At 42.3% G+C, this 14,084-nt stretch overlaps 1 protein-coding gene across 10 annotated transcripts in view; it reads left to right on the top strand.

Moving 5' to 3' along the window:
- The window catches only part of DEPDC5 (DEP domain containing 5, GATOR1 subcomplex subunit), a 93,186-nt gene that overhangs the window by 14,841 nt on the left and 64,261 nt on the right, over window positions 1-14,084 (top strand). For 9 of the 10 annotated variants that reach the window (XM_060121481.1, XM_060121488.1, XM_060121486.1 and 6 more), the window contains exons 9-18: window positions 1,270-1,348; window positions 2,222-2,283; window positions 4,882-4,951; window positions 5,296-5,368; window positions 9,560-9,663; window positions 10,319-10,393; window positions 11,889-12,023; window positions 12,812-12,873; window positions 13,015-13,088; window positions 13,871-13,940. In XM_060121481.1, coding sequence (XP_059977464.1) covers window positions 1,270-1,348; window positions 2,222-2,283; window positions 4,882-4,951; window positions 5,296-5,368; window positions 9,560-9,663; window positions 10,319-10,393; window positions 11,889-12,023; window positions 12,812-12,873; window positions 13,015-13,088; window positions 13,871-13,940 — 804 coding nt within the window. The remainder of the gene's footprint in view (window positions 1-1,269; window positions 1,349-2,221; window positions 2,284-4,881; window positions 4,952-5,295; window positions 5,369-9,559; window positions 9,664-10,318; window positions 10,394-11,888; window positions 12,024-12,811; window positions 12,874-13,014; window positions 13,089-13,870; window positions 13,941-14,084) is intronic. The other variant, XM_060121484.1, reaches the window with a different exon arrangement.

Below are 14,084 nucleotides of genomic sequence, written 5' to 3'. Positions count from 1 at the left end.
CCCCCATCCCATCCAGCCACGGGAACCGCTCACCATCCCTCCAACATGGCAGCGTGCTCTCTTGCCTCCGTGGCTTTTTGCGTGCTGCTCTCTCCCGCCTGCGGTGCTTGCTCCTCGCCTTCCCCCTTTCCCAAGCCTCTCATCCATCCCTCAGCACTAGTCTCAGGCTTCCCTGCTCCTGGAAAGCCTCCCTGGATGCACCAGGCTGGAAGTGCCCCCGTGGCACCTGGGACATATATCTATATCAGCACTTGTCACACTCCGGTGAATGCGTTTCTTACCTGCCTTGCCACCAGACTGCAAGCGCTTTGAGGGCAAGGACTGTGTCTTTTACCTTCATATCCCAAAGTTGTCTGGCATACCTCCTGGCACTTAATGTCCCAAGGCTCTTTTACTTGAGATAATCTTTATAATCAGTTCAATTACCTGGCACACAAAAGATTCGAAGGAGCAAATGTAAAAGGAAAGGGAGTATTGATGCCTGCAACTTACACATTTTATACATTTTGCTTTCCCACCAAAGCTCTTTAAAGTCTGCTGGAGGAGGGAAGGGCTGGGTAAAGAAAGGGCTTTGTGGTAAAGCACGCAGGTCAGGGAAACCACTAGGGCTTTTCCTGGAGGCATTCTGGGTATGGAGAGGGGTATGATGTGGATTAGTTATTAGATCAACAACTCATCAACTGGTGCATCTTAGCCCAAGTTCTCCTTCTGTAATGAGGTCTCATCGACTTTCCCAGTAGATTCACTGCCCCTTCTCCAACGTTTCTTGTGGGAAGCTTCAAGGAATGTTTGTATATAGTTGCAATGTTTTGCATGTCTTTATCCTCTGCCGTGAGCTCCTAGAGGGTAGGGACAGAATCTTCCCCTCATGGCCTGTGATGCCAGGGATGGAGCTTGCTTTTAGAAGTTCCATGTCTCACAATTAAGAGAAATCTTCCAGCATTGCTTTTTTTTTTTTTTTTTGTAAAAAACATGTACAATTTAGCTTTTTTTTTTTTTTCCTGGGCTGTGCTACGCAGCTTACAGCATCTTAGTTCCCTGACCAGGGATTGAACCCGGGCCCCAGCAGTGAAAGCACCTTGTCCTAACCACTGGACTGCCAGGGAAGTCCTAAAATATAGCATCTTATCCATTTTTAAATATACAGTTCAGCAGTTTTAAGTATATTTACATCATTGTGAAACAGATCTGCAGAACTTTTTCATTTTGCAGAACTGAAATTCTATCCATCATTGCTTTTTAATGCAATTATGTCTTTGTTTCTTTCAGGTGGTATTCCGTTCTACGTCAGCTATGGTTTACATATTTATTCAGATGAGCTGTGAAATGTGGGATTTTGATATTTATGGTACTGTTCCTAAGTGCGGGTCATAACTGCTAATGGGGAGAAGTTTCTGGTTTCCCCCAAGTTGGTATCATTTACAGCAATCTCTTAGCATTCTCTGAAGATATGTCCTGAGATCTTAACAAATCCTCAAATGCTAAAATAGATAAATATTTTATATATCTAGTGAATTGCATGAAATGTAGTAAAGCATTAATGAAAAATCTGAATTCTCAGATCTTCAATTATTCTATAAGCATAGATCAAAAGTCATAGAGGGAGTGACTCTATGGCCAGGAACCAGCACTTCTTTGATATCTTTCATCTTATGTCCTATCACTCACAGAAATCACCAAGTTTGTCTCATTTTATTAGAATTACTACACAATAAGTGGAGTACAGTAAAGCTGCTATGAGGTGTGGACACTGTGCCCGACACACCAGCCTCATGGTGCATGCAGTTCTAATTTGTGTTTAGCAAAATTACAAATTAATTTTTGATGTAGGGCATCTTGGATACTCAAGAACAGCAGAAACTGCAAATGGTAATTTAGTGAAGGCCCAGGGGCTACCAGATCACCTTCAAACAAACTGGAAGCGTCACTGTGAGAATAATTATATTTAAAAGTTAGACGGTTCTCTCGTTTTGAAGATACACTGTCTTTTTCAATCATCAAAGCTTTTCAATCTTGTATTTTACCTTGAAGCTATGACCTCTTACTGAGTGAGGTAAATATTAAATTTGGCTCCATAGAAAGTCTAGGTTGAAAATGCTTTTAGGATGTAGCAGTACCACCTTCTCTTTGACTAGTCCTATTGCTGTTAATTTACTGAGAGAAGAAAATGTAAGCAAGAAATAAAGATAATTCCCACCTTCTTTCTATTGTTTCTTTTCAGGGGATCTGTATTTTGAGAAAGCTGTGAATGGTTTCCTTGCTGATCTCTTTACCAAATGGAAGGTACGTTTCTTCTCATGCACTAAATCTCATTGCGTAAACATTATTCAATTCAGATTTTAAAAACTTACTCTTTCTATTAAGCTGAATTTAATTGAGGTACCTTAGCTAAAGTCTAAATTGATAAGACTCTAGATTTAAATTACCTTCATCACCTCAACATGGTCAAGTATATTTATGAAGAACACACAGCTAACATCATACTCAATGGTGAAAGACCGAAAATGTTCCACCTTAAGAATATCAGGAACAAGATAAGGATGTTTGCTTTCACCACTGGTATTCATCCTTTTACTGAAAATTCTAGCCAAAGCAAGTAGGAAAGAAAAAAGGAAGAAAAAAGAAAGAAAGAAAGGAAGGAAGGGAGGGAGGGAGGGAGGAAGGAGGGAAAGAGGAAAGAAGGAAAGGAGGAAAGGAAGAAAGAAAAGAGAAAAGAAATAGCATCCATATTGATTGGAAGAGCAAAAGCAAAACTATCTTTCTTCACAGATGACATCCTGTATGTAGAAAACCCCCAAATATCCATAAAAAAACAAAAACAAAAACTATTAGAGCTAATAAATTCAGCAGAGTTGCAGGATACAAAATCAACACATAAGATCATTTGTGTTTCATCAGCAGTGAACAATCTGATCAGGAAATTAAAACAAGGAATAAAAAATTTTAAAGGGAATTAAATTAAAAAACAATTACATTTACAAGAACATCAGAGAGAATAAAATACTTTGGAATAATTTACCCAAGGAAGGGCAAGGTTTATGCACTAAAATCTGTAAAACATAGCTGAAAGAAATGAATGAAGACCTAAATAAATGAAAAACAACTCGTGTTCATGGATTAGAAGACTTAATATTGTTAAAATATTCTAAAATTTATGTGGAATTGCAAGGGATCCTAAAGAGCCAAAACAATCTTGAAAAAGAAGAAGAAAGTTGGAGGACTCTCACTTTCTAATTTCAAAGCTTATTACAAAGCCAAAGTAGTCAAAACAGTGTGGTACTGGCATAAAGGTATCTATGTAAATCAATGGAATAGAATTGAGAGTACAAAAATCAACCCATACATCTATGGTCAGTTGATTTTAGATGAGAATGTGCAGTCCACTCAGTGAGGGAAATAATAGCTTCTTCCACAAATGGATTCAAGACAATTGAATATCCATATGCCAAAGAATGAATTTTGAGTCTTACCTCACATGATATACAAAAATTAACTCAAAGTGAATCAGAGACCTAAATATAAGAGCACATACCAGGTATTGTGGGAAGTGTTTTACCCTCCTTATCTCACTTCATCCTCTTGTCACTCTTACACAGGTAGGGAAAGTACAGCTGAAAGAGGTTAGGTAACTTGCCTGTGATCGATAGCCCGAAAAAGCAGAGCGAGGATTCTAATCCAGTTCCATCCATTCATCCAGTGCTCACCTGAGGTCGTAACTCCTGGGCCGTCCTGTTTGTTTCTGTAATCCTGAGTCACGTCACCACTGTTGTATGTTACCTCCTCCATTAAACATGAGTTGAGAGGCTCTCATGCCCACACCAGCCCACTGTCAGGCACTTTTCCTGTGTAAAACTTACACCAAAATCAGATGAGTTTGGAGCTGTGTTTGGAGCACTAGGCGTCCAATAAATTAGTTGGTGGCTAGTGAAGGTCTGCTCTTGGTACTGTGGCTTGTATTTAGGAATTTCTGTCTACTTGAGAGATATCGGTGGAAGAATATAAGGTGACATGTTATGTTCATTATGTTGTCTTATACGGTGAATGCTGAATTGTGTGGTTAGTAAGTTCAGTTCGAGATGGGGTTGGTCAGTATAGGCTGTTGTCTTCAAAGACCCAGGAGGAACTGAAACTGAGCTTTCTGGCTCACTGGTGCAAGCCAAATTTCATGCCGTCTGTAAACACCCTACTTGTAGAATGTTGAACTCCAGACTGCATGGAAATGTGTATTCTCACTCGTCCCCATCGCAGTCCAAAGGTAATTACCTTGGTTTCAACCTGTGCATCTTGAGCAGCACCCAGTCCTCGTCCTATGGCCCTGGCAGTAGGTGGGAGTGTCTGGTGCTTACATCCACCACCATGGGTTCCATTCTTCCCTAAACCACAGTCCTGAAGAAATTAAAAAACACCATGAAGCAGGTACAAATACCGTGATCCTCTGACAATGGGCTGATCTATTTTATGCCAAATCAAGAGCTGGGAGACAGCACCCCCAACTTATTGGTGATTTGCAGGGTTTTGTTTGTTTTAATGGCCGTGCTGTGCGACATTCAGGATCTTAGTTCCCTGACCAGGGATGGAACCCACGCCCCCAGCAGTGGAAGCATGGAGTCTTAACCACTGGACCGCCAGGGAAGTCCCGTGATTTGCAGTTTTCAAAACACCTTCCACATTCCTAGGACTTTAGATAACTTGCCCAAGGTCATGTAGTGGTAGTTTCAGAGGCAGGAGTCAGTCTCAGCCTTCTGACTCTGGCAGAGCTGTGTCTACTGCATTACGCAGTCTACAATTACATGATGCTACCCAATGCCTGAGCCCCCAAGCCTCCCAGAATTGAAGTAAATGGAATAAACTTGAGTCCTCTTTTTCTCTACTCATCCCTAGGAGAAGAACTGTAGTCATGAAGTGACAGTGGTCCTATTTTCTAGGACTTTCTATGATGCAAAATCTCTTGGTGCGTAAGTCTCCTACAGTTATTTTTTTGTTAAGCTTTCCACACGCCCATCCCAATTCATTCCTTATCATTTTCTTTCCTTTGGCACTGCTCCATCTGTCCCATCTTTTCTGTTAGAGGGTAGGGTAGAGTGGAAAATGACACAGTCCATTAGCAGATTCAAGGAGTCTGTGGGCTGTGATTCATCTTAAAACCAACTTAACAGATGTGTGTGTGTGTGTGTGTGTGTGTGTGTCTGTGTGTGTGTGTGTGTGTGATGCGACTCTTCAACCCAGAAGGGGGAAGCGGAGAAACTGAATTTCTCTTTTTAATCTGATCTGTATATGTTGTTTTCTCTATTTCAGATGAATTTCCTGAAATAAACCGAGCCTCAATTAGGCAGGATCACAAGGGGCGATTCTATGAAGACTTCTATAAGTATGTTTGGGTTGCTTTTGCCTTTTGTTTTCCCTTGGTTGTTTCTTCCCTAACTTAGAAAAAAAAAATTAACCTTTTTACTTTGGAATAATTTTAGGTTTACAGAGAAGTAGCAAAGATAGTACAGAGAGTTCCCATATACCCTTCACCCAGTTTCCTCTGTGAATATTTCCTAACCAAGGTACATCTATCAAAACTACGCGATGAGGACTGGTACATTGCTATGAACTAAATATCAGACTTTTCTCAGATTCATCAGTTTTTCCGCTTATGTACCTTTTTTTTTTTTTTTTTTGCAGTACACGGGCCTCTCACTGCTGTGGCCTCTCCCCTTGCGGAGCACAGGCTCCGGACGCGCAGGCTCAGCGGCCATGGCTCACGGGCCTAGCTGCTCCACGGCATGTGGGATCTTCCCGGACCGGGGCACGAACCCGTATCCCCTGCATCGACAGGCGGACTCTCAATCACTGCGCCACCAGGGAAGCCCTCCGCTTATGTACCTTTTTTGTTCCAGGATCCAATGCAGGATACCACATTGCAATTAGACTTTCCAAACTTTTTATTGTAAAAAGTTTCAAACTCACAGAAAAGAATAATGAATTAATATAATGAACCCATATACCCAATTCCTGGATTAAACAGTTATTATCATGCCATATTTGTTTCATTTTTTTAAAAAAATTATTTATTTATTTTTGGCTACATTGGGTCTTCGTTGCTATGCGCGGGCTCTCTCTAGTTGCAGAGAGCGGAGGCTACTCTTCGTTGCAGTGCGCGGGCTTCTCACTGCGGTGGCTTCTCTTGTTGTGGAGCACAGGCTCTAGGAGCGCTGGCTTCAGTAGTTGCAGCACGCAGGCTCAGTAGTTGTGGCTCGCAGGCTCTAGAGTGCAGGCTCAGTAGTTGTGGCACACGGGCTTAGATGCTCTGTGGCATGTGGGATCTTCCCAGACCAGGGCTCGAGCCCGTGTCCCCTGCATTGGCAGGCAGATTCTTAACCACTGCGCCACCAGGGAAGCCCCGCTTCATTTGGTTTTTGGCTACATTTTACTTAAGAGCAAACTATAGATATTAAAACATTTTGTTCCTAAAGAATAAGGGCAACCATGGACTTTCAGTGATTATGGTGTGTCACTGTAGGTTTATTAATTTCAACAAATGTACCACTCTGGTGAGGAATGTTGATAATTGGGTGAGGGGGGCATGAAACATGTGTTAAGGGAGGGAGTATATGGGAAATCTCTGTACCTTCCTCTCAATTTTGCTGTGAAATTAAAACTGCTCTAAAAAAAGTCTGAATTAAAAAAAAAAAGCAGGAAACACTCAGGGATGCATAACTGTGTATCTGTCTCTCACAGTGACATATAATTTTAAAAATTAGAAAAAAATTAAATATCAAACAATAAAGAATTAAATTATGGTAGAATTTCAGACTGACAAAATATTATACAGCCATCCCATTAAAAATGATGTAATCCTCTTTGATAATTGTTGGATATGAGTGGTAGGTACATGCAGGCTCACAGTGCTATTTTCTCTACCAAAGTATATTTGATTTTATTAAAAACAAAAATTTAAAAAGAGGAACGTCCAATTTTAAAACAGGCTAAACTGAAAAGGGTCTGGAGAAACACATATCATAGTGTTAAAAGTACTTCCCTTTGGATTGCAAAGTCAGACCAGGGGTAAGACCCAAAACAAACAAGATGAAAAAATGGGCTTCTTGGTGGTGTATATTCACTGCGTTTGGACAAATGAATAATGACAGGTCTCCATCGTTATAGTATCTTACAGGGTATTTCCACTGCCCTAAAAATCCTCTGTTCTCCACTTACTCATTCCTTCCTCCACCCGCAACCCCTGGAACTATTGATCTTTTTACAGTCTCCATAATTTTGCCTTTTCCAGAGTGTCATATGGTTGGAATCATATAATATGTAATTTTTTTCCTATTGGCTTCTTTCACTTAGTAGTATGCATTTAAGGTTCCTTCATGTCTTTTCATGGCTCGATAGCTCATTTCTCTTTAGCGTTCAATAATGGACCTTTGTCTGGCTGTACTATCCACCCCTTGAAGGAGTCTTGGTTGCTTCCAAATTTGGGCAGTTATAAATAAGGCTTCTGTAAACATCCATGTGCACGTTTTTGTGTAGACATAAGTTTTCACCTCATTTGCATAAATAACAAGGAGCACAATTGCTGGATTATATGATAAGAATTCTGTAAGAAACCACCAAACTGTCTTCCAAAATGGCTGTACCAGTTTGCATTCCCACCAGCAACAGATGAAAGTTCCTGTTGCTCCACATCCTTGTCAGCATTTGGTGTTGTCAGCGTTCTGGATTTTGGCCTTTCTAATAGGTATATAGTGTTGTCTCATTGTTGTTTTAATTTGTATTTCCCTGATGGCGTATGAGGTGGAGCATCATTTCATCTGCTTATTTGCCATCCGTCTATCTTCTTTGGAGAGGTGTCTGTTCAGGTCTGTTGCCCACTTTTTTTTTTTTTTTTTTTTTTTTTTTTTTGCGGTACACGGGCCTCTCACTGTTGTGGCCTCTCCTGTTGTGGAGCGTGGGCTCTGGACGCACAGGCTCAGTGGCCATGGCTCACAGGCCCAGCCGCTCCGGGGCACGAACCCGTGTCCCCTGCATCGGCAGGCGGACTCTCAACCACTGCGCCACCAGGGAAGCCCTGTTGCCCACTTTTTAATTGTATTGTTTGTTTTCTTATTGTAAAGTTTTAAGGGTCCATTGTATATTTTGGATGATAGTCATTTATTCAGATGTGTCTTTTGCAAGTCTTTTCTCCCAGTCTGTGGCTTGTCTTCTCATTCTCTTGACACTGTCTTTTGCAGAGCAGAAATTTCTTAATTTTAATGAAGTGCAGCTTATCAATTTTTCTTTCATGGATTGTGCGTTTGGTATTGAATCTAAAAAGTCATCACCATACCCAGGGTCATCTAGGTTTTCTCCTGTGTTATCTTCCAGAGTCTTATAGTTTTATGTTTTGTATTTAGGTCTGTGATCCATTTTGAGTTAATTTTTATGCAGGCTGTAAGGTCTGTGTCTAGATTTTTTTTTTTTTGTAGAGAGTATGTTAAATATCAGCTCAGTAGAGTTATTTATAAAGCACCTTTTTAGTGTTTGTGGTCCACTGTACTAGTGCTTCTAAAACCGCTGTGTACAAATGAATCCCTGGGAATTTGTTAAAATGTAGGTTCTGATTCAGTAAGTTCTGGGATGGATCCTGAGAGTTTGATGATCCCAATGCTGTTGATTGGTAGACTGCAAGTAGATTTTTTTCTTTCTTCCCCTTTCTTTTTTTCTTTCTTCCTTCCTGCCTTCCTTGTTCCTTCCTTCCTTTTTTTTTTTTTTTTAATGTGGACGGCCAGTTGTTCCAGCACCAGTTGAAAAGACTATCTTTGCTCCATTGTATTGTTTTTCTCATTTGGCAAAGATCAGTTGACTATATTTGTGTGGGTCTATTTCTGGCTCCATTCTGTTCCATTGATCTATTTGTCATTCACAATATCACATTGTCTTGATTACTGTAACTTCATATAAGTCTTGAAGTTGGATAGTGTCCGTCCTCCAACTTTGTTCTTCTTCTGTACTGTGTTGGCTATTCTGGATCCTGTGTGTTTCTTTAGGATAAATTCCTAACATTAAATGGAAATGTATCTTTCTCTTCTTCAATTTAAATTTTACTTATTTTTTGGAATACATTTACATGGTTCAAAATTTTAAAGGTTCAGAGGTATACAGTAAGCAGATTCCCACCCATCCTTTTCCACTGATCTAGTTCCCTGACCTAGATATGTTTATTGGCTGTCTGTGTAAAAACATATATATGGATGTTTTCATTTAAGGCTTTTCGTATATGCTACCTAATTGTAATTCAGTCTGTAAGAATGTTCATTTCCCTGCACAGCACTGGGCATTTATATAATCTCTAGGCAATTTTGAAATGTTTTTATATTTTTTGTTTTCAATTTTTAATTTTCACTCTCTTGATGTGATTACATTTCTTTGTTAACGTTTGTTAAAGGCATTCGACTTTACTACATATTGCTATATGATAAATGACCCCAGCTCCAGGCGTCCCCTCTTCTCCTTTCCTTGAACCCAGTAAGGGACCCTATGTCCTGTGTGTCATCACTGCTCAATACCTATTTTGTGATCGTGCTCCTTTCAGGGTGGTGGTGCAGAATGAGAGGAGAGAAGAGTGGACCTCCCTCCTCGTTACCATTAAAAAGCTCTTCATCCAGTATCCAGTGCTGGTGCGACTGGAACAGGCAGGTACTGCATTTATGTGCTGGAAGGTGCGGCAGGGGAGGAGGTGTCAGTTGGAGGCTGGGGGACCAAGAGGTTCCTGCTTGCTTCCCTTCCAGTGTTGAGTATGGCTTCTGCTTCTGGCCGGGTTTCTATGTCAGGTTGGGTCCCACTGGTCATTGCATGTGCAGTAAGTTCAGTCACTTCCCTTCTGCAGGGGGAGGGGCCTGTGGATCAAGGCACCTTCCACTTGTTTCTTTTTTTTTTATATATAAATTTATTTATTTTATTTTTGGCTGCGTTGGGTCTTCGTTGCTGTGCTCGGGCTTTCTCTAGTTGAGGCGAGCAGGGGCTACTCTTCGTTGTGGTGTGCGGGCTTCTCATGGCGGAGGCTTCTCTTGTTGTGGAGCACGGGCTCTAGGTGCGTGAGCTTCAAAAGTTGTGGCGCATGGGCTCAATAGTTGTGACTCGTGGGCTCTAGAGTGCAGGCTCAGTAGTGTGGCGCACAGGCTTAGTTGATCCGCGGCACGTGGGATCTTCCTGGTCCAGGGATCGAACCTGTGTCCCCTGCACTGGCAGGCAGATTCTTAACCACTGCACCACCAGAGAAATCCCCCCACTTGCTTCTTACGAGTCCATCTTTCATGAGATGTTGTTCCTTCTCTTGTGTCTTTTGCTTCAGAGGGCTTTCCTCAAGGAGACAATTCTACCTCAGCACAAGGAAACTACCTAGAGGCCATCAATCTGTCATTCAATGGTGAGTAAGGGCGCCAGCCACAGTGAGCGGATGTCTTGCTGACCACATGGCTGTGACCTTCTTTTTACTAATGTGCAGAGACCCAGACCTAGCTGGTGATGCCCCCACCTACCTACCCCCCAGATTAACTGAAAGCAGTAACTTCTGTTTGGATGGTTTTAATGGCCACCATGTAGCTCTTGGGTTTTCTGTTGGGAATCAACTTCCTCTTCTCATCTGCTTCTCATGGTGATCCAAGAGTAAAGAGCTGGAGAAAGTCCTCCTTGGGCCCTTTCTTTTCCTAAAAACTGCGTTCTTATTATTTTCCACTGCATCCTTCAGTTGCTTCCAGGTAATTTTTTTTAATTTACTTTTTTTTTTTTTAATTACAGAAGGAGCCCATTGTTCCTAGAATTCAAATAATAGAGAAGTATATCAAGTACAATGAAAATCTCCCCCTTCCCTCCACTGTCAGACCCTTCCAAGAGGGACCATTGTTAACAGCGTGATGTGATTTCTTCCAAACGTTTCTCCCTGCATTTATGTGTTAGCTGAGATACTTTGTTTGCAGATAACAGAAACCTACTGAATTCAAACAAAAAAGGAAGTTTACTCTAAGGATACAGGGGCTCTTGGGGCAGCCAGAAAAGGCTTGAACACCTTGTTGAGGAAGGTGGGAATGAGGGTGGCTCTGGGAACCGCAGCAGCAGGAATTCCTAGACACGAGTTCAGCTCCCAGTGACCCTGTCTCTGCTCTCTGGTTAGAATTCCACATTCCCAGCTCTGGTTAGGTGTCTGTCCATCACTGGCAACTGACAGAAGAGATGGTGTGTGGTCACTTTACTGTGTGTATCGCCTGCCCCTGTGTCTGTACTCAGGTGCTAGGGATTCTAGAGCATGGGGTCTTTTATTAGTAAGCCTTTTTGTCACATTTGAATGGCACTAAATTTCCATAGTAAAAACCGCACAGCTCAGGAATAAGAATTAGGGAATTCCCTGGCGGTCCAGTGGTTAGGACTCTCTGCTTTCATTGCTGAGGGCACAAGTTCAATCCCTGGTCAGGGAACTGAGATTCTGCAAACTGCGTGGCATGGCACGGCCAAAAAAAAAAACAAGAAGTAAGAATTAACTTGCCAAATTTAAAAAGTCATCACAAGATTCTGGTCAACTCTCTCAAATATTGTCTTAAATCAATATTTGATTCTTCTAAGTTTCAATACAGATCCATTTATGGATGGTTTAAATTAGCAACATGAAATTTGGATATTTAAGGCTACACAAGGCAAGTATTCAGCCTTGAAGAAGGGTATTAACAAAGGCAACAGGGACATAGACCTGTATTCAAGCAGTTCTTACTGTAGAAGGGGAAGGACAGAAGTGAATTCAGGCCGGGCGGTGACAACTGCTCTAACAGAAACATGGACGAAATGGTCCGAGAGCATGGAGACGCTTGCCACTGGCTGGTTTCTGATAAGCTGTAGCATCTTCACAGGAGGACTTTTTACTTTGTTTCAAGTGTTTGACAAGCACTACATCAACCGCAACTTTGACCGAACTGGGCAGATGTCTGTGGTGATCACGCCCGGGGTGGGTGTGTTCGAAGTGGACCGGCTACTCATGATCCTGACCAAGCAGCGGATGATAGATAACGGTAATGCTTCCAGGGCACTGCTGTGTTTATAGCCTGATTTACCCTTACCCATCGGGATCTGGGGACATGAGTAATGTCAGGTGACAAAAAAGAGTTCCATGGTCAGTCGGTTTGGGACATGCTGGGTCATGCACAGTTCGGCACAGTTCCTAATTGCCAATTTGAATATGTTAGTGTATCTTGTTTATCTCTAGAGGACATAACTGGCACTCTGACTTTCCCAAACATACTTGACGCTGGAGAACCCCTTTGGGGGATTGTTTCCGGGATCCAGCGTCCATCAGCCCATCCTGGGAAGCGCCACAGGATCATCCAGTCCTCCCTCTGTGATGTGCCGTGCGTCTCCGACTTGCACCCCCTCCCCCTATTTGATTTGTGTTCTAACAACAAGATGGAGTTGGGAACGTAAATCCCGGTGGCCAGTAAAGAAACTCTGTTGAATGATGTGGATTATTTTGCTTTTTACTGAGATGACAAGGTTCCCTTTCCTTTCGGGCCTTGAAACTGTAGTCATGGAGGCCTGGCGGTCTGTTTGACAAATCACGATCTGCAAGGCCGTCAAAAGCTGTCAAGCACTGATTAGTGGCAGATGCGGTGGGACTTGGTAAAGAGGACACAGACAAAATGCACCTATTTACTTCTTAACCACGTGGGCAGAGCTGGTGAGGAGAATAAGTCAGCTGTGCCTTGTACCCTGACCCACTTAAATCACACGGCTAATAGATTGGGATACGTATCTCTACACTGCCTGCCCCCCCCACCAACTCTTTCTGTCTTTCCTTTTTTAGGAATTGGTGTGGACTTGGTGTGCATGGGGGAGCAGCCACTGCATGCTGTCCCGTTGTTCAAGGTGATTGATTTTGCAGTGCTCACTAAAAGCCAGGTTCCAGTGCAGGGTGGTCTTGAGAATAGTTAGAATCAGAGAAGCTGGAACAGTTCCGGGCCCTACCTGCTTTCCAGCTGACCTGGGCCCTGCCTTGTTCCCTTTCAGCTGCACAATCGGAGCGGCCCTCGCGACTCTCGCCTGGGTGACGACTACAATATCCCTCACTGGATAAACCACAGGTGGGTGAGATCTGGATTCGCCGTAGAGGATCAGGGATTCCATTAGCTTCCTTGCCATTTTTTTCTTCAAACCTGTTAAGTTCTTACTACAAAATCTTTTGTGACGAGAATGTGGAAACCAAAGTTCTAACATTTGTTTAAAGCATCTCTATATGCAAAGCCATGGCTGTGACATAAGAACAGTCTATGGTGAAAAACGTAAAAACAAGTTTGAAGGACTTATTTCCACAACTATTCCCAATTCCCCCTGTTCCCAACTCACACAGACCATAGTGGACCAGCACAGGGCCTGGGCCTCTCCATTTGTAGAAAAATCCCCATGCCTCCTCTTCACATGAGACCAGGCCTCAGTGTTCCTGCTAATTTCAGCTCAAGGAGGAGGTTCTAATCCAGTTAGGAATCAGGACTAGCGCACATGAGACACTTTATAGGAAAAAAAGGAATAGAACAATATTTTAAAACATAATTAATGTTTTGTAGTAATTACAAAAGAAAGAATTGGGAAGATCAGTGAGGCCTGAGACAAAGGTGTTCCTGGGAGGGCTGATCCATGGCTGGGATTCCAGCTGTGTCTTGAGGTTTAAAATGAAAGGGGTTTAGGGACTTCCTCAGCGGTCCAGTGGTTAAGACTGCACGCTTCCACTGCAGGGGACACAGGTTCGATCCCTGGTCGGGGAACTAAGATCCCGCATGCCGTGTGGCATGACCAAAAAAAAAAATTAATTAAAAAAAAAAAGAAAGAAAGGGGTTTAGATGAATGACCCTGTCTGTTTCTTTTGCAGTTTCTACACATCCAAAAGCCAGCTCTTTTGTAATAGTTTCACCCCACGAATAAAACTGGCCGGAAAGAAGGTAGGTTTCACCCACCAGCAGAGCCTTTAGGGACTGTCACTGATGTTGTTATTTTGGGCCTAAGAAACCTCCTATCCCCCAGTGGTCATGAATAGCATTTGAGAAATTTGTCTTAGTACTTTATAGTTTTCTGCATTAAATAAA

This window comes from Lagenorhynchus albirostris, chromosome 14 (assembly GCF_949774975.1).
Source record: "Lagenorhynchus albirostris chromosome 14, mLagAlb1.1, whole genome shotgun sequence".
Taxonomy (NCBI): domain Eukaryota; kingdom Metazoa; phylum Chordata; class Mammalia; order Artiodactyla; family Delphinidae; genus Lagenorhynchus; species Lagenorhynchus albirostris.
This window is presented reverse-complemented; position numbering and strand designations above follow the sequence as displayed.